Here is a 26,184-nt window from a genome sequence, read left to right on the forward strand (position 1 = left end):
GCTCATACAAGCTTATCATAAAATTTGGGCAGATGACTCGGCAGCTAGAATCTGGCTCTGGCATCAACGTTTAGGGCATCCTTCGTATATTCAAAACACCATCGTCTATCTTTTTCTCCTAGTATCAGTAAAAGTGATGCACCTTTTGTTCTTGTTCTTACTGATGTGTGGGGTCCTTCACGAGTGGTTTCTTTATCTGGTTATCGGTGGTTTGTGTCTTTTATTGATGATTTTTCCCGAACAACATGGGTATACTTGTTAAAGGACAAAAGTGATGTGTTTTTTGTGTTTCAGATGTTTTATAAGATGGTTTAGACTCAGTTCAATGCCTCGATTAAAATTGTTTGCTCTGACAATGGGGGCGAATATATGCCTAGTAATCTCGAGGCCTATTTTTGCGAACAAGGCATTATCCACCAAACCACGTGTGTAGATACTCCGCAGCAAAATGGTGTGGCTGGACGGAAAAATCGGCACCTGTTAGAGGTAACTCGTTCCCTTATGCTTGACACACATGTTCCCAAATCTTATTGGGGACACGCCTTACTGCTACATATCTCATCAATTGGATGCCTTATCGGGTACTAGATTTCAAAACACCCTCCGAGGTGTTGTCCCCACCTCTCTATACTATAAAAGGTGTTTCCCCAAATGTTTTTTGTTGCGTTTGCTTTGTCCATATTCTTGGTCCTACTAGGAGTAAGTTAGACCCCCGATCCCTTAAATGTGTCTTTGTTGGCTACTCTCCCACTCAAAGGGGTACAAATGTTATCACCCTCCATCCAGAAAATACTTTGTCTCTATGGATGTCACTTTCTCAGGGGGAGAGTCAGATTGAAGAGGATTTTTTGACTCCATTACCTGTCCGTACGCCTATGCCAGAGCCAGAGCAACAACATGTTACTCATGAGTCTCCAACTGAACCTACTGATCAACAATCTGCACCACCTGTGGAAGAGTTGAGAGTTTACTCCAGACGCCAGAAAGCTAAGACTATTTTTGATGCCCCATGCCAAACATCTGATTCGGGCTCAAGTACTACTCCGTCTACTTTTGATATGAATTTTGTAATACCTATTGTCAATGATTCAAATCTGCCCATTGCACAACGCAAAGGAGTTAGGTCATGCACACACCATCCAGTTTCTGACTTTGTTTCTTATCAACATCTATCTTCACCATATCGTTCCTTTGTATCCAAATTGTTTTATGTGATTGTTCCTAGAAATCTACAGGAGGCACTTAGTTATCCAAAATGGTGGATAGCGATGCATGAAGAGATGGAAGCTCTTCACAAGAACAAGACTTGGGATTTGGTCAAATTACCTAATGGAAAGAAGGTTGTTGGCTGCAAGTGGGTGTTCACTATCAAGCATAAGGCTGATGGTTCTGTGGAACGATACAAAGCCAAACTTGTTGCAAAAGGCTTTACCCAGACCTATGGGATTGATTATGAGGAAACATTTGCACCTGTAGTAAAGAAGAACTCAATTAGGGTTCTATTATCTATAGCTGCAAACTTGGCCAAGATTGGCCTCTACGTCAATTAGATGTGAAAAATGCATTTGTTCATGGAGACCTAGATGAAGAAGTTTACATGGAAATTCTCCTGGGATTGGAAGATTCATCCTCAGCGGGAAAAGTGTGCAAACTAAACAAGGCTTTGTATGGCTTGAAACAATCTCCAAGAGCATGGTTTAAGCGGTTTTCCCAGGCTATGCAGAGATTTGGTTACAAGCAGAGTCAGGCTGATCATACACTTTTCATCAAGCATTCCTCTCAAGGAAAGGTAATAGCTTTAATTGTGTATGTTGATGATATTGTCTTGACAGGCAATGATGATGGGGAGATGCAGAATTTAAAACATCACCTTGCAAATGAGTTTGAAATAAAAGACTTGGGGACTTTAAAGTACTTTCTGGGCATTGAGGTAGCAAGGTCAATGCATGGTATATTTATCTCCCAACGAAAATGCATACTCGATCTTCTTAAGGAAACAGGAATGCTCAGATGTAAAGCTACTGATAATCCAGTAGAGGTAAATGTTAAACTGAGCGAATGTGGCGAAAGCCCCTTGGTGGATAAGGGCATATATCAGCGATTGATTTATCTATCTCATACCCGTCTAGACATTGCATATGCTGTTAGTGTGGTGAGTCAATTCATGCATTCTCCGCGAGAGCCTCACATGGAAGCTGTTATCGCATTCTTCGCTACTTGAAATCCTCACCGGGTAAGGGATTGTTGTTTTCTCCACATGATCATTTAAAAATAGAAGCCTATATAGATGCAGATTGGGCTGGCTCGATTACAGATTGAAGGTCTACATCAGGTTATTGCACATTTGTGGGAGGTAATTTGGTTACATGGCGGAGCAAGAAACAGTACATGGTTGCTAGATCTAGTGCATAGATGGAATTTAGAGCCATCAAGGAGTGTGTGAAACATTATGGTTGAAAATACTCTTGGCAGAGCTTGAGTTTGACTCCAAGGACTCAATGCAACTGTATTGTGACAACAAGGCAACCATCAGTATTGCTCATAATTCAGTCCAACATGATCGAACCAAATATATTAAGATTGATCGAAACTTCGTTAAAGCAAAACTCAGAGAAAGTTTCATCTACACAGCATATGTGAAGACTGGAGAACAATTGGCGGATATGTTGACAAAAGGTGTTTCTAGTGGTACTCTTCATTTAGCCTTATCCAAGCTGGGCATGTGAGACATCTATGCCTCAGCTTGAGGGGAAGTGTTGAAAATAACGGATCTTTCCATATTTTATTCTCTGATTTTATTCTAATTGTATTGTCTATTTTCTTTCCATATTAGTTCGTAGGGTTTCTCTTATTTAAACAATGTAATCGCATGAGGTTATGAAGCAATAAGAATATTTCTCTTCTTCCTGTACAATTCCACACAGGTTAAGTAATTTATTTCTTTGGACATTAGAAGATTTAATTCCTTTCACAGTTAGTTTCTTCAAATGTTGTTTATTTCTTTCTTTTTTGTTTTCCAATAAGTAGGTTTCTCAAAATGTCAATAGCATTGCTTATTGATATTTTCACATTCTTCTCTGAAAATGTTTGTTCTGGTTACATGCTGAGTTATTGTGTTAAATTGCTGAACACACAACCAGCTAAAGATTCGTCTGTCATGGTAGAAACTTCTTTCAATAAATTTGATGCTTATCATCCCTCTCTGCCTTCATTGTTGTATTCGATGCTTGCTCCACCCTAGGTAACTTCCTTTGGTAATTTAAGGAACATTTCGCATATTAGGTGTCCAAGCTGCATACTGGGGGATGCTTGATGAAGGAAGGATTACACAAACTACTGCAAATCTTTTGATGCAGTCGGTTGATGAAGCGCTTGACTTGGTTTCACATGAGTCTTTATGTGATTGGAAAGGTTTAAAAGCTAATGTTCACTTTCCAAGTTATTACAGGTTACTTCAAACGAGCATTTGCCCACAAAAGTTGGTTACGTATTTCATCGTTGAAAGGTTGGAATCTGCATGTTACATTTGTGCTGCATTTCTTCGTGCCCATAGAATTGCACAACGGCAACTGCATGACTTTATAGGTAACACAAAACTTCCTTGGTCATTATCAACATGCTTTTCTGGTTAAGGCATTGTTATTGATCTTGCACACTTTTCCTTTCGATTTAAATAATTTTCTTTTCTTTCTTTCTTTTCTCTTTTATTTCTCAAACACCCCCTGCCCCCTTTTTTCTATGTAGTTATGAACAAATTTGATTGTCTTGATGGTAAGGTCCACGAGAGGGTAGAAATCCTTAATGGTTTTTATTGTCCTCCGTGTTAATCAAGAAAACATGTAGCTTCTTAGCAACATTAGAAACTATGTTAAGACAGTTATTCCTACTTTAGCATATATAAGTACTAATTCAGTCCTCAAACTTACATAGCAAGCCTTGATTTTAGTTATTTATGATAGTCAAGTTCTCAGCAATCTAAGAGCACGTTGAAAGTATTGATTAATTGATTAAATTTACATTTTCCTATCAGCTTAAGCTTTTGCATAAGTGGTGATTTAACATGGTATAAAAGCTAAAGGTCTTGATTTTGAACCTTGACTTCGTCATTTATCCTCCGTGTGAATTAAATATTCCATGTGTTGGATCTCACCTATTAAAATAGTAGTTTGAGCCTGTGCGTGAAGGGGTGTGTTAAAGTATTGATTAAGTGATTAAATTTATTTTTTCTTATCAGTTTAAGCTTTTGGGATAAATGATGATTTAACATAATGCTTAGAGGTTGATATAGATTGTTGGCCTGCACCTGAACAACTTAAGCTTTTAGGACTTGTAGGTGAAATAAGTGACTGTATCTTTATGAATAATCCCACTCACACTGTTATTATTTTATAAAGGAAAGTTACGTACTTCAACTCAATACATCTTGTGAGAATTTTAATTAAATGATTAAATCAATCATTTTCTACCAGTTTAAGCTTTTGGGATAACTAGTGATTTTAACACTTCTACTTACACGATAAACTTACTCACATCTTTTGAATTCATCCTAATCTAACACTCCCCCAAAAGTTGGAGACTATGTCATATAAATCCCCGACGTGGAACAAATAAATGCAACTTGTCTAGGACCCAGAGTTTTGTTGAACAAATCTGTCAATTGATCTTCTGTTTTTACATATGGAGTAACTATTTCTTTATTAGTTAAGGAAAACATTGAAGAACAAAATCCCGCACATCATTCAAGCATTGTTAAGGAAAGCATTGAAGAGCAAAATCCCGCAAGTCAATAGCCAAAACCAGATGAGAAAAAATATCAAACTACTGTTCGTGGTTCGCAAGACCAAATCCATCCATTATTGTGATTACCAAACCATCCACTGAACATGGGTATAAATACCCACAATATATATGTAAAGTAAAATCATCAAATAGAGTTTCATTTTATATACCTCTTTCATTCTCTATCTCTAGTTTTTACATGGTATCAAAGCATAAAAATGATCTCGAAGGATCAAGTCTATAGATCTTTATCTTTCTTTTGTTCGTTGGTAAGGTCTATGATGATCAAACTCTTTCGGTCATCTCTAGGGGCTTGTATCAAGTTCTTTTGACAGTCAGAAAACATTGTGTTACCTTTGTCCACCTATAGTCACCGACATCGTCGTGTGTTTGTCATTATCTCAACTCTTGTTGGTCAATTAGCATGGGTTTTGGTGTGCAATCCTCATTGTGAGAAACTGTCACACCACCATGTGAGGTCGCCCCTAGTCTGACAACATAGTTGCGCCGCCGTGAACCAACACTTCGTGACTAAGCAGTCTAGCAGCATTCTTGTTGGTGTTCTGCAACATATACCCATTTTTTCCACAAGCGGGCCATAGCGTCGATTAGTTGGAAGGGTAATTTACTTAACATTCACTAGACCAGACTTGGATTATGTAGTTTGAGTTAGTTCATGGACAAGCCCCGCATAACCCACCTGGACATAGCACACAAGGTGTTATGGTACATCAAATAGACACCAAGTCAAGGGATTTCTCTGTCAGCTGCCAGTACAATACAATTACAATGAGTCCTCGACATAACCCACCTGGAGATAGCACATATGGATTTCTCTGGGCTCGTTGTAAAGGCACTCGACAATGAGTCATTGGCTACTGTATCCTTCTTGGGCGGTTGCCCATATCTTGGAAGACTAAGAAACAAACAACAGTTTCTCGCTCCTCAACAGAAGGAAAGTATAGATCGATGGCCAGTACTTGTTCTAAGATCACTTCATACTTGATTAAAGAACTTGTTAATATAACTTAATATCGAGTATTTGTAGCCGGTCAAATTGTATTGTGACAACAATGTAGCCATCATATAGCGTCCAACCGTGTCTTTCACGAGAGAATAAAGCTCATCAAAATTGACTGTCATCTGATTTGAGAAAAACTCCAGGAAGGTATCATTCAAACTACACACGTGTCTACAAATTAGTAATCTGCAAACCTGTTTACAAAGGCGCTTTTCCAACACAATTCAACTATCTTCTCAGCAATTTGGGTGTTATCAATACTTACTCCAACTTGAGGGGAAGTGTTAAAGAAAGCATTGAAGAACAAAATCTCACACATCATGCAAACAATGTAAGCAAAGCATTGAAGGGCAAAATCTGCAAGTCAACAACCAAAACCAAATAAGGCAAAATATCAAACACCTACTGTGTTTGATTCACAAGACCAGATCCAGCCGTTATTGTGATTACCAAAACCATCCATCCAATGTGTGTATAATATCCATTGCATATGTGAAGCAATATCATCAAATAGAGTTTCATTTACGTATCTTTTTGTTCTCTATATCTGGTTTTTACACCATTTATCACGAACAAAGCGATAGTCTACTTCTATATGCTTTTTATTTTCATGGGATGCTAGGTTTGTGACTATATGGATGGTAGCTTGATTATATAGAATAGTTTCATGGGTGATTCTACTTTAAACCTAATTTCTTGAAGAAAACTTCTTAACCATATCAGTTCACAAGACATATGGGACATCGTAGCTCGATATTCTGCTTCAACACTAGATCTGGCAAGAACAACTTTTGTTTTACTTTTCCATATCACAAAATTTCTTGTAAGAAATGTAAAATAACTAGTTTCTTTTGTTTAATGCGAAACCAGCCCAATCTACATCTGTATAATCTTCAATACACAAGTGACCATGATCTTAATATAAAAATCTCTGCCATGGTGATCATTTCAAATGCTCGAGAATTCGTTGTACCGCAACCTAATGTGGCACTTTTGACTTCTAAAGAAATTGACTAACTATGACTACTGCAAAGGAGATGTCAGGCCAGGTTATAGTAAGATAAGTCAACTTCCCTACTAATCTCCTATACTTGCCTGGGTCATCCAAAAATTCGCCTTGATCATTTATTAATTTTTTGATTTGGATCCATTGGAGTACTAATTGGTTTGAATCCCAATAACCCTACATCCTTTAGAAGATTTAAGCTATACTTTCTTTGAGAAAGATTAATACAATCAGCTGATCGAGCCATCTCTATACCTAGAAAATATCTAAGCTTGCCCAAATATTCAATTTGGAACTTCGTGCTCAAAAATATTTTAAAAATTTCAATTCCTTAAGTTGTCATGGGTCAAAATAATGTCATCAATATATACCTCTAGCAAAACATACATACTACAAGAATGAACGTAGAAAACTGAATGATTTGTTTGACACCTCATCTACCAAACTCAACTAACGCCTTACTGACTTTTCCAAACCATGCTATAGGCACCTATTTATATCCATAAGTGGCTTTTTATTTATCTTTTATTTATTTTTTATTTTTTATAACTTACACACCTTACCATACATCTAATGAGCAACAAACCCAGGGCGTTGCTCCATGTTCGCCTCTTTAGAAATTCTCCATATAAAAACCATTGACATGTAATAGCTAGAGAAATGAGTGCATGTATTAAAGAAATTTTAGCAACAGGAGAGTGTTCCTACAGATATCGGGATTAACTAGCCGATATAAAGGCAATATCAGACTGAACCAATGTGTTGGTTTTACAACTCCATGGATTGTCGTGATCGTTCTTCGTTAATCTAGATACTTGTATTTCCATTCACGTTTTGATTTGTGGTGTTACTCTTTCGATAGTTAGCAATAATCATGGGATATTTGGGATTTTGTTACGTGGAATCGAAGTCTTTTGAGTTTTGTTCTGAGGTTAGCGAGGGTGTTTGGGCAGTGATTCCTGGATGCCCAAGCGTGTTCTAGTTGATGCATGCGCTGGAGGTGTTCATCAAGGGTGAAGATATGAAAAATAGTTGGAGGACATACCGTCAAGGGAACACATCATATGTGGTGTAGAGATAGGGAAACATATATGGACGCTTCATTGAGCTGTCAGAATACAGAAGGGGATGGAGGCGAAGTTTCGTTCCCATCCCAAAGGATAGAGACAAACAGGGATGGGGGAATTGCTAGGAACAAATGTAGCGGTTGAAAGGGTATTATGAAAAGCAATGTTACAGAGGAAAAAAAAGGGGAAAGCTACCATCGGCAGTGACAGGGATGTGCCAAGAAGGGTGGCCGTATGCGGCGGCGGTGTTGGAAGGGATGACGACTAGCGTTGACATCAAAGATACGAGCAAGAGCAGTTTGGGCAACTGCGGGTCTTGAACAGAAGCAATAATGGCAAGCCCACAAACGATGGCCGGAGATCACGCTGTAGGAGTTGGTGAATTTGTTAAGGTACCCGAACCTCCTACTCAAACCCTAGCTTCCGCACCTCCATCACAAACCCTAGCCGCCACTCAAACCCTAGCTGCCGCACCTCATTCACAAACCCTAGAGCCGTCACCCATGATTCAAGGGAGTTTTCCTGAACTAGACAATCGAATATCCTTACCATATCCCACCTACAACGGCTAGCACTCTCTCATTAATTCCATACAAGCCAACGGCTATATTGCATATAAGGACATGATTCTCCTTTCCTTATTTTTGTCTTTGTAAATATAGAATAAATCTTTTGTAATAGAACATGCCATATACACGGCAGCTTGTAACATCTATATATATCACATCAATACAAGACCTAAGTATCAAGTGCTTAAGGCATTTTACCCTAACTGTTCTTATAAACTTACCAATAGCCAATAGCCAATAGCCAACGCTCTCCCATGGCCAACACAAACACTACTGAAACCAATTTTCTACCCAATGTCACTTAACTCGGCAGCATCAAACTGGAAGATCCTAACTACCTAGGATGGGTTGCTCAGTTTCAACCAATCCTGTGTGGTTATGATCTCCAGGGCCTACTTGATGGAACAGAACCCTGTCCGCCCACAAATCTGACATGAAGGCCGAGTGGAAGAAGCTGCATCTGGAGAGAAGTAAGAACTACGGCCGCGGTTGCTGGAGTAAGACCCACGGCCTCGGTTGTAAGGACGACCACCACGTCCGCGAAATCCACGTCCCCGAGAAGGTGAACCGCGGGTGGTGAAGTTTGCAGCCGGGGAAAGAGCATCAACAGCTGGAAGTTGCTGGTCCAGGCGCATCTCATGGGCAAGAAGGTGACCATAGAGTTCATCAATGGACAAGGGATCGACTCGGGTTGTGACAGACGTCACAAAGGGATCATATTCTGACCCGAGACCTTTGAGAAGAAAAGACACGCTCTCAAAATCATTGAGAGGCTGACCGGCGGCGGCAAGGGTGTCACTTAACGTCTTGATAGTCTGGAAGTACTCAGTGATTGAGTTGGAGCCCTTCTTGACAGTGGCGAGTTGAAAGTAAATCTGCATGACACGGGCACGAGCTTGAGAAGCAAACATGGTGAGAAACGTGTTCCAAAGAGCAGCAGCTGAGACACATCCAACAGCATGGACGACGTAGGGCTCGGACAGGGTGGAAATAAGGATGCTCAGGATCATCTGATCACGCTGAGTCCAGGCAAGGAAGTCAGGGTTGACTATGGTGGCAGGAGCACCGGCAGTTGAGTTGGGATTGGGAATAGTCTGTGCAGGAGGTAGTGAGGAGCCATCAAGAAAGCCATAGGCGTCTTGGCCCTTGATATATGCGAGAATCTGAGTTTTCCAGGCATTGAAATTGCCTTTGGAGAGTTTAATACTAAGGTTGTGATTCATATTTGGGACAGTGAAGACAACTGTGGGTTGGGTAGGTGGCGGGGGAGGTTGTGAAGCGTTGGAGGCTGCCGAGGCAGATGACTCGGAGTCTGAATAGGCCATGGATCACGACGTTAGTCGGTGAGAGGGCTCTGATACCATGATAGAACAAGGATAATTTGGCTATTAAACCGTGCTCATCTATGTGAGTTCTCATTGATATATATAGAAGAATACAAGAGAGTTTGAATAACAATACATAACTGCATCTACTTCCTATTCAATAGGACTAGAACTCTTATCTAACTTATCTCTTATCTATCTATCATAGAGTTTGAGTTCTAATATAACTAAACCTTATCTAGCTTAACACTAGAGTTTGAGTAGAAGTTGATTTCCTAGGTAGAATCCTTAATAAGTGTTGTGGCTTTGAGGAGAAATGGAGGGCTCGGATAGAGTTTTGTATTTTTACAGTAAGATTTTTCATCCTGGTGAATGGAACTCCGGCTTTTTTTTTACGAGTTCTCGTGGACTAAGGCTTGGTCATCCGCTTTTTCCCCATTGTTGTTTGTGGTTTTTATGGAGTTGAGCCAAATGTTGAATGCGACGATGAATCAGGGTTTATTGACAGGATTTTTCGTAGGGTCCAAGGATAATGAAGATTATCATTTGTTGTTTGCTGATGACACATTAATTTTTTGTGGTGCAAAGTCAGAACACCTTTGAAATCTACGATGTATCTTCTTATGTTTTTTGGTAGCTTCAGGGTTGAGGTCAATTTTGGAAAATCAGACATTGTTCCCATAGGCGAGGTAGAAGATGTCGACAACTTGGCCCAAATCCTTAGGTGTCGCGTAGTGTCATTGCCTTTGAAATATTTGGGTTTGTCGTTGGGAGCTTCTTATGAAGCTACTTCTATTTGGAATGGAGATATTGAGAAAATGGAACATCGGTTAGCTGGGTGGAAGAAATTATATTTGTCCAAGGGTGGTCAGTTGACTCTGATTAAAGTACTATTTCCAACTTTCCTATGTAATACATGTCGTTGTTCCCTATTCCTGTGAGTGTGGTTGCTAGACTTGAGAGACTTCAACGGGACTTTTAATGGGGTGGCATTGGGGATGAGGTAAAATTTCATCTAGTAAATTGGCGCAAGATTTTTACTCCAATAAAGTTAGGTGGGTTGGGAGTTCGAAATTTGATTTAGTTTAATCGAGCTCTGTTGGAAAAATGGTTGTGGAGGTATGCTTTAGAGCAGGAGGTCTTATGGAGATCGATGATTGAAGTTAAGTATGTGAGTATGAGGAGTGAATGGTGTTCAACAAAGGTTGTGGGGACTTATGGTGTGAGTATTTGGAAACATATTAGAAGGGGGTGGGATAATTTCCAAATTAGTGTGCTTCCAGGTGGGGGTTGGGTCTAAAGTACGGTTTTGGCATGATTTATGGTGCAGGGATAGTCCATTGAAGCTACGTTATGCACTTTCATGTCGGGGTTTGGTCTAATGTATGGTTTTGGCATGACTTATGATGCAGAGATAGTCCGTTGAAGCTATGTTATCCAGCTTTGTTCAGCTCGATATAAAGAAGCATGGGTGGTAGATAACTTTTTTGTTCAAGATGGAGTTGCACAGTGGAATCTTGTCGTTATGTGCCTAGTACAAGATTGGGAGGTGGAGATGGTACTTTTTTTGTATGAGTGGCTTTATTCTCATCCAATTAGAAATGGGGCGGAGGACAGGTTAGTTTGGAGCCCTTCCAAGAGGAGCCAATTTGAAGTGAAATCATTCTATAAGGTATTAACCACCCATAGGGGATTCTTTATTTCCTTGGAATAGTATTTGGCGTGTAAAGGCATCGTTGACAGTGTCGTTTTTATGTGGACAGCAGCCTTACAAAAAATTTTGATGCATGACAATTTTGTATAGGCGAAAAATCTTGGTGGTTGAGTGGTGTTGTATATGCAAGAAGAGTGGGGAATCCAATAATTACATGCTCTGGGTGGTCATTTGGGAAGAGACAAGACTATTGCTCTTGTAGAGGAGCAATATTACTGCCGCAACTAAAGAAAGAAGTAGGTCCTACGATGCCAGACTTGTCAGGCCTCCAAGGGGCAAACCCAAAATACGGGATTATACATGCTTCGTCCAATGCTAGAAGCATCGTGGGAAGATGTATCCATGGATTTTGTATTGGGTCTCCCAAGAACCCAATGTGGAGCAGATTCTATAATGGTAATTGTGGATAGATTTTTCAAAATGGCTAATTTTGTTGCTTGCAAAAAAACATTTGATGTTGTTCAAGTGGCCAATCTATTCTTTCGAGAGGTGGTTCGATTGCATGGAGTCCCAAAGTCTATCATTTCCAACTGAGACACCAAGTTCTTGTCTCACTTTTGGCAAACATTGTAGAGGCGGTTCGACACAACATTGAACTTCAATAACACGAGTCATTCGCAGACGGACGGGCAGACAGAAGTTGTTAATCGAACTCTAGGTAATTTACTTTGGTGTATTGCAAGTGACAAACTGAAGTAGTGGGACCTAGCTTTTTAGCTCATGCTGAGTTTGCCTACAACAACATGGTGAATCAATATACTGGGAAGGCTTCGTTCGAAGTCGTCTATGGGAGAACTCCGAGACTTGCAGTAGATCTTGCAGCTTTACCTAAGTTACCAGGAGCAAGTGTGGCAGTGGAGCATTTAGCAGAACGGGTGAAAGCTATCCAAGAGGGAGTTCGTCAGCATCTAGAAGAATTCTTTGCCAAGTACAAGATGGCAGCAGACAAGAGTCGGCAATCGAAGATTTTTCGAGAGGCAGATCTTGTGATGGTGTATTTATGCGACTGTCGACTGCCGACTGGTCCTTTTGAAAAGCTGAGGAATAAGTACGGTCCATGCAAAATCCTTTAAAAGATTAATGATAATGCATATGTCGTTGATCTTCTTGAGAACTTGGCAATATCTTCAACATTCAACGTGGCAAAATTTTTTGAATATTTTCCATGAAAGGATTCGGCACGTAACCCAAGGACGAGTTATTTTCAAGAAAGGGAGATTGATGCCGGACATGCGGTCCCCACTAAAAGAAATAATAATTAAATAAATAATTTTTATATATTTATTTTATAATCTTTTCCTTGTTTTGGATTAGGTTTGCTATTACTACTAAGATTAGTTTTACATTCTCTTCTATAAATAGGTTGCTTATTATATAAAACTCAATCCATTGAATTTTTATCAAAACAGAGAATTCTCTCTTAAATATTCTATGGAGTATTATGTTCTTTTAGCCTGTGGACTTGTTTTTTTTATCTTTTTGAGTAGAAGACGAAGACGCTTCTCATTGAAAAATCAAAGACGTTGCTCTTTAATTAGTTACCTTAGTCTTTCGCTACGTCATATAGCTCCATTTGTCCTTAAACTCCAGCTCTATATACACAAGCTCGTAACCCGTGCTATGCTCGAGATTCTTCCTTATTATTTAGTTTCATAATAAAAATAAAAAAATAAAAAATGGAAGAAGAGAAGCATAGAAAATATAGATAAAAAATGAAAACTGAAAAATACTAATATAATATAATAGTGTTATCTTTTCTGTATTACACAAAGTAATAAAAAACTACTCAATAAACATAATATACTAAGAAATCATCATACCCCGTACAAAAAGCAACTATAGGAAACTCTCTCTCACCATTATTTTCTTGAATTTAGTGTAAAATTTACAAAAGAGAAAATAAGCAATTTGAATAAAAATAATATATTAATTACGTAAAAAATAAGGGGAAAAAGAAAAAAGAAAAAGGATGAAACGAAATAAGAGAACCAGAGAAAATATAGACAAAAAATGAAAAATAAAAAATACTAATAGAATAGAATAGAGTTTTCATTTCCATATGCTTTTGCGGTTCATATGAAACCTTGAAAATCAATATTGTCTATCAATTAAGCACGTTAACAATGTGCATTATACCGGAAAAAAAAAATCAATAAACAATGTAAATTAAAAAATCGTCATACCTTGTACCAAAACAACAATTAATGTAAACTCTCTCTCTCTATGGTTTCCTTGAATTCAATGTAAAATTTAGAAAAAAAAGAAAAAAGATAAAAGAAAAAGCAATTTGAACAAAAAAAAATAATATAAATTAGGAAATAGGGACAAAAAAAATGCAAAGAAAGAACAAAATCATAGAAAATAAAGTAAAAAAAAAAAAAAATGTAAAATGATAACCACTAATATAATAGAAAATAACTATTTTCTTATATACTTTTTCCAGTTCTAAAGAAATTTATAGGTATAAAAGAAACTACAGTTAAATAGATATTTTTTTAATTTGACCATCATTCTTATATATAGCGTAAAAGAAACTACTTTTTCAACATTAATAAAAAAATAATATAAATTATCAATGTAAAAATAAGGATAGAAAATCAAATCAGAAAGACAGAAGCACATAAAATAAATACAAATATATTATTTTCAATACTAACGAACACAGCCCCAACAAACTAAAAGGGCAAACTAAAAAAACAAAGGCTATAGCAGTATTACAAACAAAAAGGTTCTAACAATAGCAAAAACTTTGCTCTCTTTGCTTTGAGCACCACTCTCCGGTAAAGTAAACAACATTGCAGTTTTGCATAGCCACAAACCATTACTTCTCCATATATTTATTTGAGAAAGCGAGAGATATAGGAGTGACTTTTGACATTTTCCAAAGAAAAAAAAAAACTGATGTTTAACTTTTTGAAGTTTAGTTTGTAACGGAAATTTAGTGGGAGGGGAAGCGGTGTTTGAGTAAAAGATTTTACTTGAAAGAAGAGAGAGAGGTAGAATTTAGTGAGAATTTAATGACAACAAAATTAGATGTTTCTATTCATTTTCTATTCAATGGAAGAGATTTGATTAGGAATATTTTTTCCAGTTTTACTTAAAGGAAGAGAAAGAGGTAGAAATTAGTGAGAGTTTAATGACAAAAAAAATTTGACGTTTCTATTCATTTTTTATTCAATATAAGAGAGTTAATTAGTCATATTAAATGTACCGTTTATTTTACTTGAAATACACAGACTGGTTTAGTTTTACTTAAATTATCAATTTTTTACTCAAATGACCGGTTCAATGTTTCAAAAGTATGATTCCTAATTCTAGGCCAACTTTAAGTTGGAACCTGGCTTATATATATATGATATATGATATGTTTAATAAAAATAAAATCCATATAATTTTGAACATTAAAAAAAAAAAAAAAAGGCATTTCAAATTTAATGCTTAATTAACTCTTTAGTGTTTTAAAAACATTTACATTCCTTTTGTGCACAATAATCAAATAGAAAGAGGTAGAAAATAGTGAGAATTTAATGACAAAAAAAATTTGACATTTCTATTCATTTTTTATTCAATATAAGAGAGTTAATTAGTCATATTAAATGCACAGTTTATTTTACTTGAAATACACAGACTGGATTAGTTTTACTTAAATTATTAGTTTTTTACTCAAATGACCGGTTCAATGTTTAAAAATTATGGATTCATGCACGTGTCCTAATTCTAGACCAACTGTAAGTTGGAACTTGGCTTATATATATATATATATATATATATATATATATATATATATGATATCTTTCAATAAAAATAAAATCCATATAATTTTGAACATTAAAAAATAAAAAATAAAAAATAAAAAATAAAAAATTCAAATTTAATGCTTAATTAACTCTTTAGTGTTTTTAAAACATTTATATTCCTTTTGTGCACAATAATCAAATAAAATTTTTCCCTTTTTTGGCTTTCAAAAGCAGAATAATACTTACAAAAAATAAGTGAAAATTGTAAAAATCACATAAAAGAAAAACAAATATCTCATAAAACATTTAAATGAATTAAAACAGAAGACCCTTATTTTTAGTTTAATTCATATAAATTAAAACATGTTAAAATATTTGTTCTCATAGGTATAGTTTAGAATGAAAATAAGTATGAAGAAGAAAAAAAGCAAGAAGAAAACCACGATTTTGATTATTAAAATATAAAATAGAAAATTAGCAGGAATTTTTTTTAATGTCGATGTGATACCTATTATATTTCAATCCTATATAATTCTGAACATTCGAAAAAGCAAATGAACAAAAAAAAAAATGTCATAAACATTCAAATAAAGAATTGCTCAACCACAAATTTCACAAACAAAATGGAAACATATTTATATTTCAACCAAAAATATAAAAATACCAAAAAGTTCTACTTAAATCATTAATTGAGAGAGAGAGAGGCTACTTGTACCATTAATAGAGAGAGAGAGAGAGAGAGAGAGAGAGAAGTAGATTAAATAGACCGGTTCAATATTATTTAAAAGACCGGTTCAGTACTTAAATGACCGGTTTAGTCACTAAAAAATATGGGTTCATGCCACGTGTCACTATTCTATGCCATTCTAAGGAAGAACTCGGCTTTTATATATATATATGATTTCATGAGCTTGACATACATTGTTGTCCTACTTCCTAACAGCTTTAGTTTTTGGGACTAATGATTTCTGACACTACTAATGCCAGATGTAAATCTTCTTTCGTAAATGTGTGCTATTATATAATCTTCTCTGTAGAATCAAGCTCAACAACCGAGTTACCCCAGGCAATATGGTGTTGGCACAAAGAACCTTTGTTCTGCCATTCCTCTGACTGAATTCTAGCCTTGTCATATTAGAAATGAAATACTATTTTATGAAAGAACTTTATTTATTTTCAGGTCATAGTTTTAAGCCGCTAATGGCCCGAATTTGGACATGTTTTCTTGATATTTATTACTGGGCAACCCCATTTATGGTGAAAATTTTCTCTTCCTTACACATTTGAGTCTTATTTAGGTGACAGCGATGTTACTTCTATTGTCATCAATGAAAGTAAGGCAGAAGGAGAAGAAGCAAGAAAGTTCCTGGAAGATGTTCGTGTAACTTTTCCTGAGGTTTGTAAGTTAAACTGTAACACGCCCAACCTGATAATGTTAGGTTTGTCAACCTAGAAGTCTCAAAGGTGCAAAGTTCATAAATAAGAACAACATAGCACTTATGAACATATTAAATGCATGAGTTTAAAAGCCTTTATTAAACATAACTGTGAAACGTAAAGGTCTAAACATGGCATAAAAGTCTTCTAAATTTTTCTTTCTTATACCCTTAGGCATGTATTGAAAAGAGGTTGATCTTAAATCATGAAATGAAATGAAATCCCCCATCTAAGTTGCATCCAGCCTCCTATTGTGTCTCACCCTAACCCGAAAATAAGAAAACATAAATAATGAGCGAAAAAGCTCAATAAGTAATACTCCCAACCAATTCAAAACCGGTTGGTTAAAAAATCTTTTCTTTCAAATCTTTTCCTTGAAAACACTCAATACAACATAAGAAAGAATATTTTAAACTATTCTTCAAAAAACCATAGCTTGAAAACATTGACTTCTAGGTAAAAATTGAAATTGAAATTAATTTCGTCATAAAACGAAACTTAAGAAAAATCTTTCTTCATAATATAGTAAGAGTAAAACAGCTTCCTTCATTAACACATCATAAATCTTTTCTTTCCTTTAAACTATCGAGTGGCCGATACACGGTTATGTTCAGTGTGTAAGGGTTGGCGATCACTAGAATCTTGGCTCCATTCCCGTGGCCACAGGTGGAGCCACGTCTAGGATATGGACATCACCCCATAAACTATGGTGCACTTGAGTGAGCCATTCGTAGCAGACCATACAAGATAGCTGCCCCCACCCATTGGCTCTAGTACCATTGCACATAATTTCATATGGCCAAGAAAACATTTTAAAATGCTTCATACATTTGTTCAATCACTTCTTTTCTTTCTTTCTTTTCATTTACAGTTCATCAAGCATCATAACATATCATAACTTGATAAAATCCTGACCTTTATCAAAATATAATATAAAACATACATGTAGAAGGGATAAAAAAATATCACTTACCTCTAAGCTGCAAGTAGGCTGACTGACTTCTAAAAACCTGAGTCACAAGACCCGACGCCTTAACTGTGTAAGTCTAAACAATTCAAACCCTAGTAAGAAGTTGGCCGTAAACTAATACCTTTCTTCCAACTAAATTCTAAATTTTAAAGCCAAAAAACACTTAATCGGTCTTAACTACACTGTTAACTAGTTTTGGCCCAATTTGCTACAAACCTCTTGGAGCCCATAACATAAAATAAATGGATCAAACATGTGTTTTGTTTGAAGTTCATGCACTTTAATTAAATCAGTAACTATGTGTGTGATGTTTCTTGAAAAACCAGTGCAATATGAACCCAAAAGTGCATAGAACATGTAGAAACCAGTTACTTTGACTTAAAACTTAATTTGAGGACTTTGGGAATGATTTCATAGTCTCTGGAGGTTCTGTCCAGACGACTAAATCACGCTCTAAAACAGTTTTTGAAAATTCTTTTTGGTGATTCAAATATTTATAAAATATGTAGTCAATCCTAGACTTGAAAAACATCAATTTTGGGCACCATATGGATTGGCCGGCCCATTGGCCATGAAGTTTTTAACTCAAATACATAAAATCAACTTGAAAACAATACATGAAATAATGTTTTCATAAGTTGATACAAAACAACTTCTAGTTTGTACATAGTTAAACATATAACACTGTAAAAAATTGGTTTATATGTTCTACATCATTGAGAAATCTTGAAAACTTTGATGTCATTTATTATTTTGTATATGCTTCTTTTGTAGAAATGATGAGTTCGTGAATCCTAATTGAGAAACAAACACAACTACCTTCTTTACTATGATTTATCAAAACAAGTTTCTTGCTTTAATGAAAATTGAAATGAGACAATTTTGAAAACTATGTTGTATGGTTCTAATCTTCGATAAATCATCATGTATCTGATGTATCATGATGTTTAAATAAAATTTACGTTCAAAAGACATGGTTTATGAAATCAAAAAGAAACCTTGAGATCAATTTTAGATTTTTTGAAGTGAACACCAAAAGCTATAATCATAATCATGCAGAGAACATTGAATTGAAACCAAAAGATGTTGAAAACTCACTTTGGAATTGAAGTTGCTGCTCAACCTCCTCCTTGGTTGTGTGATGAGAGAAAATTTATGAGAAGCTGAGTTTTCTCAAATCTAGGGGGTAGCCGAATGGTATAGGGGGCTAAAGGGTGGGGGTGCTCTTGTGAAAGTTGTGAAAAGTTTGAGAGAATGAGGGGGTTATGGAGGCACAAAGCTATAAGGGGTCTTTTGTAAGTTTAGGGTACGTTTGGAATTGCGATTTCGTACACAAAAAAGTGAGATTTTAAGCCAAATCCCATAAAATGAATAATTTGGGAATTGCGTTTTTAAAAAATTGCGATTTGAAAACGCAAAAAACGGTTTTTTCTCGCAGGGAAGGAGTGTTTTTTTGAAATCGCAGAATTTTAAAGGTTAACCTGTGATTTTAAAGGCAAAACTGGGATTTTGCTAAATGTTTAACTGTGTTTTTAAAAATCACTTTTTCAAATCGTACATTTTAAAATTACACTTTTTGAAATCGCAAACCCAAACGGACCCTTAGGGTTCTTTCCTTGTCTCCAAATGACTAGGTTTAAGAGACTAAAAAGAATTAAAAACGAATTTTCTGAATTTTTGGGAAACCTGAACAAAAATACCCTTAAGGCATTTAAAATATTTACCTATCAATAGAACCATACTAAAAATTAATTTTGAGGCTAGTAAAGTGTTTAAAATATGATTTTCATGAGATATGATACACATACAATTTAAACCGAATTCATGAAGTTTTAATTCTAATATTAACAAAAACTTGGTAAAATTAATTATCATGGTTAATGATATTTGATCCATTGAGCTAAAAATATTTTTCAACTTTTTTTCTTTTTTTGAAAAAAACCATGCTAGAAAGTTGCCTAATTGACTAAAAAATGTATTTTGTGAAAACTATGCAATATGTGACCAAATATGCACTTAAAAATGCTTGAAAATTTATTTTTAATGCTAGCATTTTAAATGACAAATTAAATTATTTTAATCATTTTAATTACATGTGACCCATTAATTAGGTTAGTCTAACTAAGGTTGGGATGTTACATTAACTCTCCAGCATTTGATACAATGATCAATTAAGCTGAATCCTAGTTAGTGTTCATTAGACATAGTCTCTTTGAACTATATCTCATCTGTATATTTTGTGTTACGGACCTCCATAACGGGTATGGATGATGGTAATTGGGATGGGGGGGTGTGTGTGAATGGTATGATAGTAGGGTATTCAAAGTACCCTAAGCCTCCTAATGTTAGGATTATTCGAGAAACCCTAAAAAACTCCAAAGCAACTACAAGAGTTGAATATAATTTTTCTTCTTGATTTCTCCTTATTTCTCAAGAGCCCTACTTATATATAGGGTTACAAAACCGAATTACGGAAACAATAAATAAATACATATTACAAACCTAAATAAATATTACTAATTCTAATTACGACTAATACTATATTAATAAACCCTATTATTGTCTTAAAGAGGAAATACGACTCTTACCTTATTTAAACTTAATCTAATTATTCTGTTAAAGAGGGTATAAATATAATTTCAATAATACCCTTGTCACATACCCTAGGTATGTAACATTTTGTATGTCGGGGAATAATATTATATTAATATATTTTGGGTAATTTTCAGGTTTTGCAGGTTTTGAAGACAAGACAAGTAACGTATTCAGTGCTGAACCATTTAGTTGATTATGTCCAAAATCTCGAGAAGGTTGGGTTGTTGGAAGAAAAAGAGATGCTGCATCTTCATGATGCTGTCCAGGTATCTTTCAGTGATGTTTTGTGGTTTACCCGTTCTATTGTCTTCAGATTGTGGGTCACCTTATAAAAAAAAAAATATTTACAAGAAATGTTGCTTCCGTACCTGTGCAGACCGACTTAAAAAAGCTTCTGAGGAATCCTCCTTTAGTTAAGATTCCAAAATTTATAGATTTGATTAGTCGCCATCCTTTATTTGGGACCGTTCTTTCTTCAGTCTTTGCACCCCATGAAGGTTCTACTAAAGAAACAATGAAGCTGCATGGTATGACACTTTACAAGGAAGGCTCTAAGCCAAATGGTGTTTGGCTTATTTCCAGTGGGGTGGTCAAGGTAAGTCCAGAGTTATCCTTGGATGTTGGGTGATGTATCACTTTCTTATTTTCCCTGTAGAACGTGACACGAATAAGAACTTTTGTTTTGCAGTGGATGAGTAAGAGCATAAAAAACAAGCACTCGCTTCATCCAACTTTTACACATGGGAGTACGTTGGGCCTATACGAAGTGCTAAGTGGAAAGCCCAACATTTGTGACATGATCACAGATTCTATGGTTATCTGTTTTTTTGTTGAACGTGAGAAGATACTTTCAGTTCTCAGGTCAGATCCATCAATAGAAGTCTTTCTGTGGCAGGTATGGCTATACTAGCTTTGGAAAAAGAGATATCTGTATGACCAGTTTGCAAATTTCATTATCATTGAAGCTGCCATAGCATGAATAGCCTTCATCCATGGGTAATCAACTTCTAGGAAATTGCAAATATAAGGTCAATGTAACTATGAATCACTTTGGTGCTCAAGTGTGGAATATATTTATCCATTTGTTATCAAATATGCTTTATTAAGATCTTGCTGTTTGTGAGGACGTAGATGTGTGCCAGTATATTTATAATGTCTGGGAAGCATAAAAGAGTTGGGTGATAATGTAAATGATATAACTGGCTCCATTAACGTATGAGTATTGGTCTCTGATTCAATTAATCTTGCTTTGCAGGAAAGTGCTATTGTACTTGCTAAACTCTTGCTTCCTCAGATATTCGAGAAAATGGCAATGCACGATTTGAGGGCTCTTGTTGCTGAAAGATCAGTAATGAACTTATACGTAAGTAGAGAAACTATAGAAATTCCTCACCATTCCATTGGCTTTTTATTGGAAGGATTTATGAAAACTCAAGGTGCTGAAGAACTGATTATATCACCTGCCACTCTGTTGCCTTCACATGGGAGTCTAAGCTTCCAAAATCTGGAATCATCAGGTATGAGACGGGATTATTTCCAACCTAGTTGTAAGTTTTTGTCTTCTTATTTGTTGCCAAAGTATAGGCTGGGTAAAGACAAAACTTATAACGCATGTGTTGGAACACTCAAACATGTTTAACAAGCATGAGTTGACCTCTGAGAACAACAGTTTGCTTTCCAAACCTGAGATTCTCTTCACTTTCTCCAGTAGATAAAGGCAATGTGTCTCTCTTTATTCTCTCTTTTCCTTTGACACTCCTTTATCGGTAATCAATTTGAACTCTTGCTTTACTACACTCATTTTTACCTCTTATTTTCTTAGCCCATAAAAATAAAGGATTAAATCCAAAAAAGGTTCCTGTGGTTTTGATGTTTATCAAAACACTACTTGAGTTTTAGAAAGTGATAAAATTGGTCATGGAGCTTTATGAGTTTATAAGATCAGTCCTTATGTCCACCTGTCGTTAGGCCATTTTCAACTTGTACAAAAAAAGCCACCGAAGAGCTATAAAACATTGGTACATGTATATCTTTGCCTTATCGGCATATCCCCTGAAAAAAGGGGGCAGTGGCGAAAATCTCCTCCGCAGGTGGTGGTAGAATTCTCTAGCAAGCCACCCTAGCATGGGAGAAAGTGGATTGCAAGGACCCCTTACCCTATCGACTACCTCCACGTGTTAGGGGTTTCCCTATGAGCCACATCAGCAAGGTGGGGGTGGGTCACTAGAGAACCCCACCACCACCAGCGGATGGGATTTTTCCCACCGCCACCCTTTTCCTTCTTCTTTTTTCGTTTTCTTTTTTTTCTTTTTTCTTTATTTATTTTTTATTATTTCTTTTTGTTTTAGAGGATATACTGATATGGAAAAGTTGTACACATGGAAACGCTTTATAGGTCTTATGTGGCTTTTTTTGCTATAGTTGGCAAATGGGTCTGGCGGCAGGTGAACGGAATGACTAATCTTATAAACTCAAAAAGGCTAAGGACCAATTTCATCACTCGCTAAAACTCAAGGAGTATTTGATAAACATGAAAACCACAAGGACCATTTTTGGATTTAACCCAAAAATTTTAAAAAACAAATTCTGGTTCTTAGTTTGTCCTTGGGCTTTGGTCATGTCAACTAGTCATGAGTTTCTTAATCTCCATAGCTCCATCAATTATGGTGATGCGAAAGATCCCTCTAGGAGTAGGAAAGGCAAGGCACGCATGATGTATGTTTGTGTGCTTTCGTGGTTGGTGGGTTATTTTGTATCTTAGTTGGGTTCTATTGTAGTTTGTTTTGGGGTTTTTCTTCGACTTTGGGGGTTTAGGTTTTGTTGGTTCTGTTGGGTTTTTGCATGTTAGCTTTGATTGTTCCTGTGTATACTTCCTGTGTACCTAGGAGCGTCTTATGCTTTCATTAATAAAGTCATCTTACTTATCAAAAAAAAAAAAAATTATGGCCATAATGAATCCTTGTACTGAGGTAAATGTGTGGGCTTAAACTGACATAGGCTTGATCCTGTGTTGCTAGTTGCTCAGCTTGAGATGGTGCTCAAAACATTTGATGATGTATATGTTCTTTCCTTGAATTAACTTTCTTTAAGCACGGCTCTCATTGTACGAAAATCAAATAAAACTTATAGAAATGCCAGGCATGCTATACTGGGGAATTCCAAAACTGCTAGTCTTCTATGATCCTCTTACCACCAAAAAGTTGATTAACTTTATGTTGCTTATTGATGGTAGCAGGCACCACAGGAGCCAGTTTTTCTCATCAAGGATCCTTGTATCTAGTTGAAACAAGAGCACGAGTAATCATTTTTGACATTGCAGCATTTGAAGCAGATCTTGCTCTCCAACAAAGGTCGTCGTTCTTGGTACCTCCTTCTGCTGATCAGCTCCATAGACCCCTTAGTAGGGAACATAGTCTGATGAGTTGGCCAGAAAACTTCTACAAGCCAAGGCAAACGCAGAACCCTGAAGAGACAGACCGGAAAGCTAACAGCTTGTCTGCTAGGGCAATGCAGCTGAGCATCTATGGCAGCGTGGTACAGTCAGTTCTATATGTTCTTTAGTGTTTGGAAGTTCCTTCATGGAAGAAAAGCTTGGTCATGAAATTAACTTATTTGGCTTAGACTAAATTGTATACAGCCCTTCAGGATTCTCTTCTTTTTTTCTGAATCTTTTTTTTTTTTTAATCTTTTGGTCATTAAATATTTTAATCAGTTGGCTCTTTTGAAAAAGTTTGAAAACATCATTGAGTTGATTTCCAGTGCACATCATTTTTTTCTTTTGTCCCCACTTATGGGAAAGGGCATTTGAAAGTCATTCAAATTAAATTTTTCATATTGTCTTTTGGGAATGCCATCTTAATTACTTGGGTCTATCCTGTATCTTGAACTTATCCCGTTGTTTAATTTTTGCAAGGTGGATATCCAACAGCACACTCGAAGTTTTCCAAGAAGTAGTCTCATTAAACTCTCATATCCAACAGGTCCTTCACATCCCGGCCCCCGTCTTGTTTCTGTTAAATCCGAAGGAGCTGCTACTGTGAGGAGGAACCTTGGAGTGAGGAAGTTCACAGGAAATTTCACTCCTACCCAGGAACAAAGTAAAGACCCAAGAGAGAGTCATGTAGTTGATTGTTCCAGTGACGAATCTGGAGCTGAGGATGAGCACATAGTGAGAATTGATTCACCAAGTAGGCTTTCTTTTCGCTAGGCTTCTTGAAAGTCTTACAGACTCGTGACCTTACAGGTGTCTATGTAATTTTACTATGATCCACTCACTCGGAGTGAGATGAGGTCAAATCCCTGCTCTAATGAGAATCAGATCGGAAAACTGTAAAAGTGGAATAGTTGGGTTATAGACAATAAGTTTTACAGCAAAACTCTTAAAGGATGCAGTAACTCATGCCAAACATGTGTTATCACCCCAACTGATTATATGCGGCAAATAGTGTCGAGCTAAACTTCTGATCAACAATATTTCCTTCCAACGCGTGATCTACCCACGGATCAGAAAGCTTTTGTTTCGGAGGATATGTATGCATTGTTCCGGCAACTAAAACGGAGTTTGCTTGTATAGAAGATCTATATGTATTTCACCATACTTTTATTTTAGGTTAAAATGTTGCAGCAAGAATTGATGTCTATAAATAAGATTGATGGTGCTTTCCTTAAGAAAATGTTTGTCTCCATCAATTCGTATCAGTTGGTATATACAAAGTTATAGGTTGTTTAACTACATTATGCAAAAACAAGGCCAAACTATAATACCCTTAGATTTCACCATTATGTCAAGATGTTAGAATTCTTTTTTTTGTAGAAAAACATAATCTAAAGTGGTTTTTATGAAAACCTGTATTTCGGATTGGATTTTCACAAAGCAACTAAGTTCTCTACCCGCATGAGGAAGCAGATCCAGAAGGGTCCACAGTCACTAAAGCTGCTAGAAGAAGAGCATGAACATCTTCTGGACTAACGAAATTAAGGTTGATAAGAATACCATTGACACGCTTGCTGCCCTAGACATGTTTGACATTCCTGGGCTTGTTCAAGCTGAGCTACAACCTGTGGTTCCTACCCAGGTATTTAGTTTTGCTTATAAATGGGTACTTAGATGTTTGACTTTCGAAGATGGTACCTGATAGGAGTCCACAACAGATGGAAAAGAAATAGACAGATTGATAGATGGTGAACCGCAATTGGGGTTTGGAGACAAACCACTAGACAAATGTCATATTACAATATTCAATAGAAAAATGATTCAATGCCACCCAAATATACAACTTTTCACCACCTTGCCTATGTGGCAAGGTGGTCCCTCACTACTTTTTTGAGTTTTTTTTTATTTTTTAAAAATAAATTAAGGTGAGGGACCACCTTGCCACATAAACAAAGTAGTGAAAAGTTGTATAATTAGGTGGTAGTGAATCATTACTCTATTCAATACCCCCTCTGGCTTCTGAACCCTTGTCTTTTATACTCAACTAACACAAACCTTCGTAACTACCCGCTACATGACATTGAATATAAACTACCCGCGTGGGAAACAAGTCGAAAACTACCCACTACTGTAGGATAATGCACCACGTGCTAGCAGAATTGCTCCATGATGGCCACTCTAAGATACTGAGCCACGTGCCATCAGAGGTGACCCGTGATGGGCACGTATGTTGTGACAAACTACTTTTATATATATATATATATATACATAAAAGTTTATCCTAGTAGCATGACAATCAATCATGAGCCAACATCGACACAACTCATAAAATATGTATAACATATCAAAGAAAAAACCTATAGCAGGGAAACTTCAAACATTAAAATAAATAGAATAATTATAACATCAGAGTCATTTAACTGTCTATCTATTTAATGCTTAATCAAATATTGTTTACATAACAAAAAAATGGCTATACAAAACAGATGTCATATGCGACACATGCCATATACAAAAGTCTACTAAAAAAC

General features: G+C 36.2%; 1 protein-coding gene across 1 annotated transcript in view; it reads left to right on the forward strand.

The window, feature by feature from the left end:
- LOC133878010 (sodium/hydrogen exchanger 8) overlaps window positions 1-24,893 on the forward strand; it is a 97,974-nt gene extending 73,081 nt beyond the window's left edge. Inside the window, exons 16-23 of the mRNA XM_062316490.1 lie at window positions 3,283-3,585; window positions 16,517-16,614; window positions 20,355-20,486; window positions 20,597-20,815; window positions 20,909-21,115; window positions 21,476-21,737; window positions 23,456-23,754; window positions 24,134-24,893. Of these exons, the coding sequence (XP_062172474.1) occupies window positions 3,283-3,585; window positions 16,517-16,614; window positions 20,355-20,486; window positions 20,597-20,815; window positions 20,909-21,115; window positions 21,476-21,737; window positions 23,456-23,754; window positions 24,134-24,427 (1,814 nt within the window). The 3' untranslated portion in view covers window positions 24,428-24,893. The remainder of the gene's footprint in view (window positions 1-3,282; window positions 3,586-16,516; window positions 16,615-20,354; window positions 20,487-20,596; window positions 20,816-20,908; window positions 21,116-21,475; window positions 21,738-23,455; window positions 23,755-24,133) is intronic.
- Window positions 24,894-26,184: the final 1,291 nt, after the last annotated feature.

The sequence above is a fragment of the Alnus glutinosa genome, chromosome 1 (genome assembly GCF_958979055.1).
Source record: "Alnus glutinosa chromosome 1, dhAlnGlut1.1, whole genome shotgun sequence".
Classification (NCBI taxonomy): domain Eukaryota; kingdom Viridiplantae; phylum Streptophyta; class Magnoliopsida; order Fagales; family Betulaceae; genus Alnus; species Alnus glutinosa.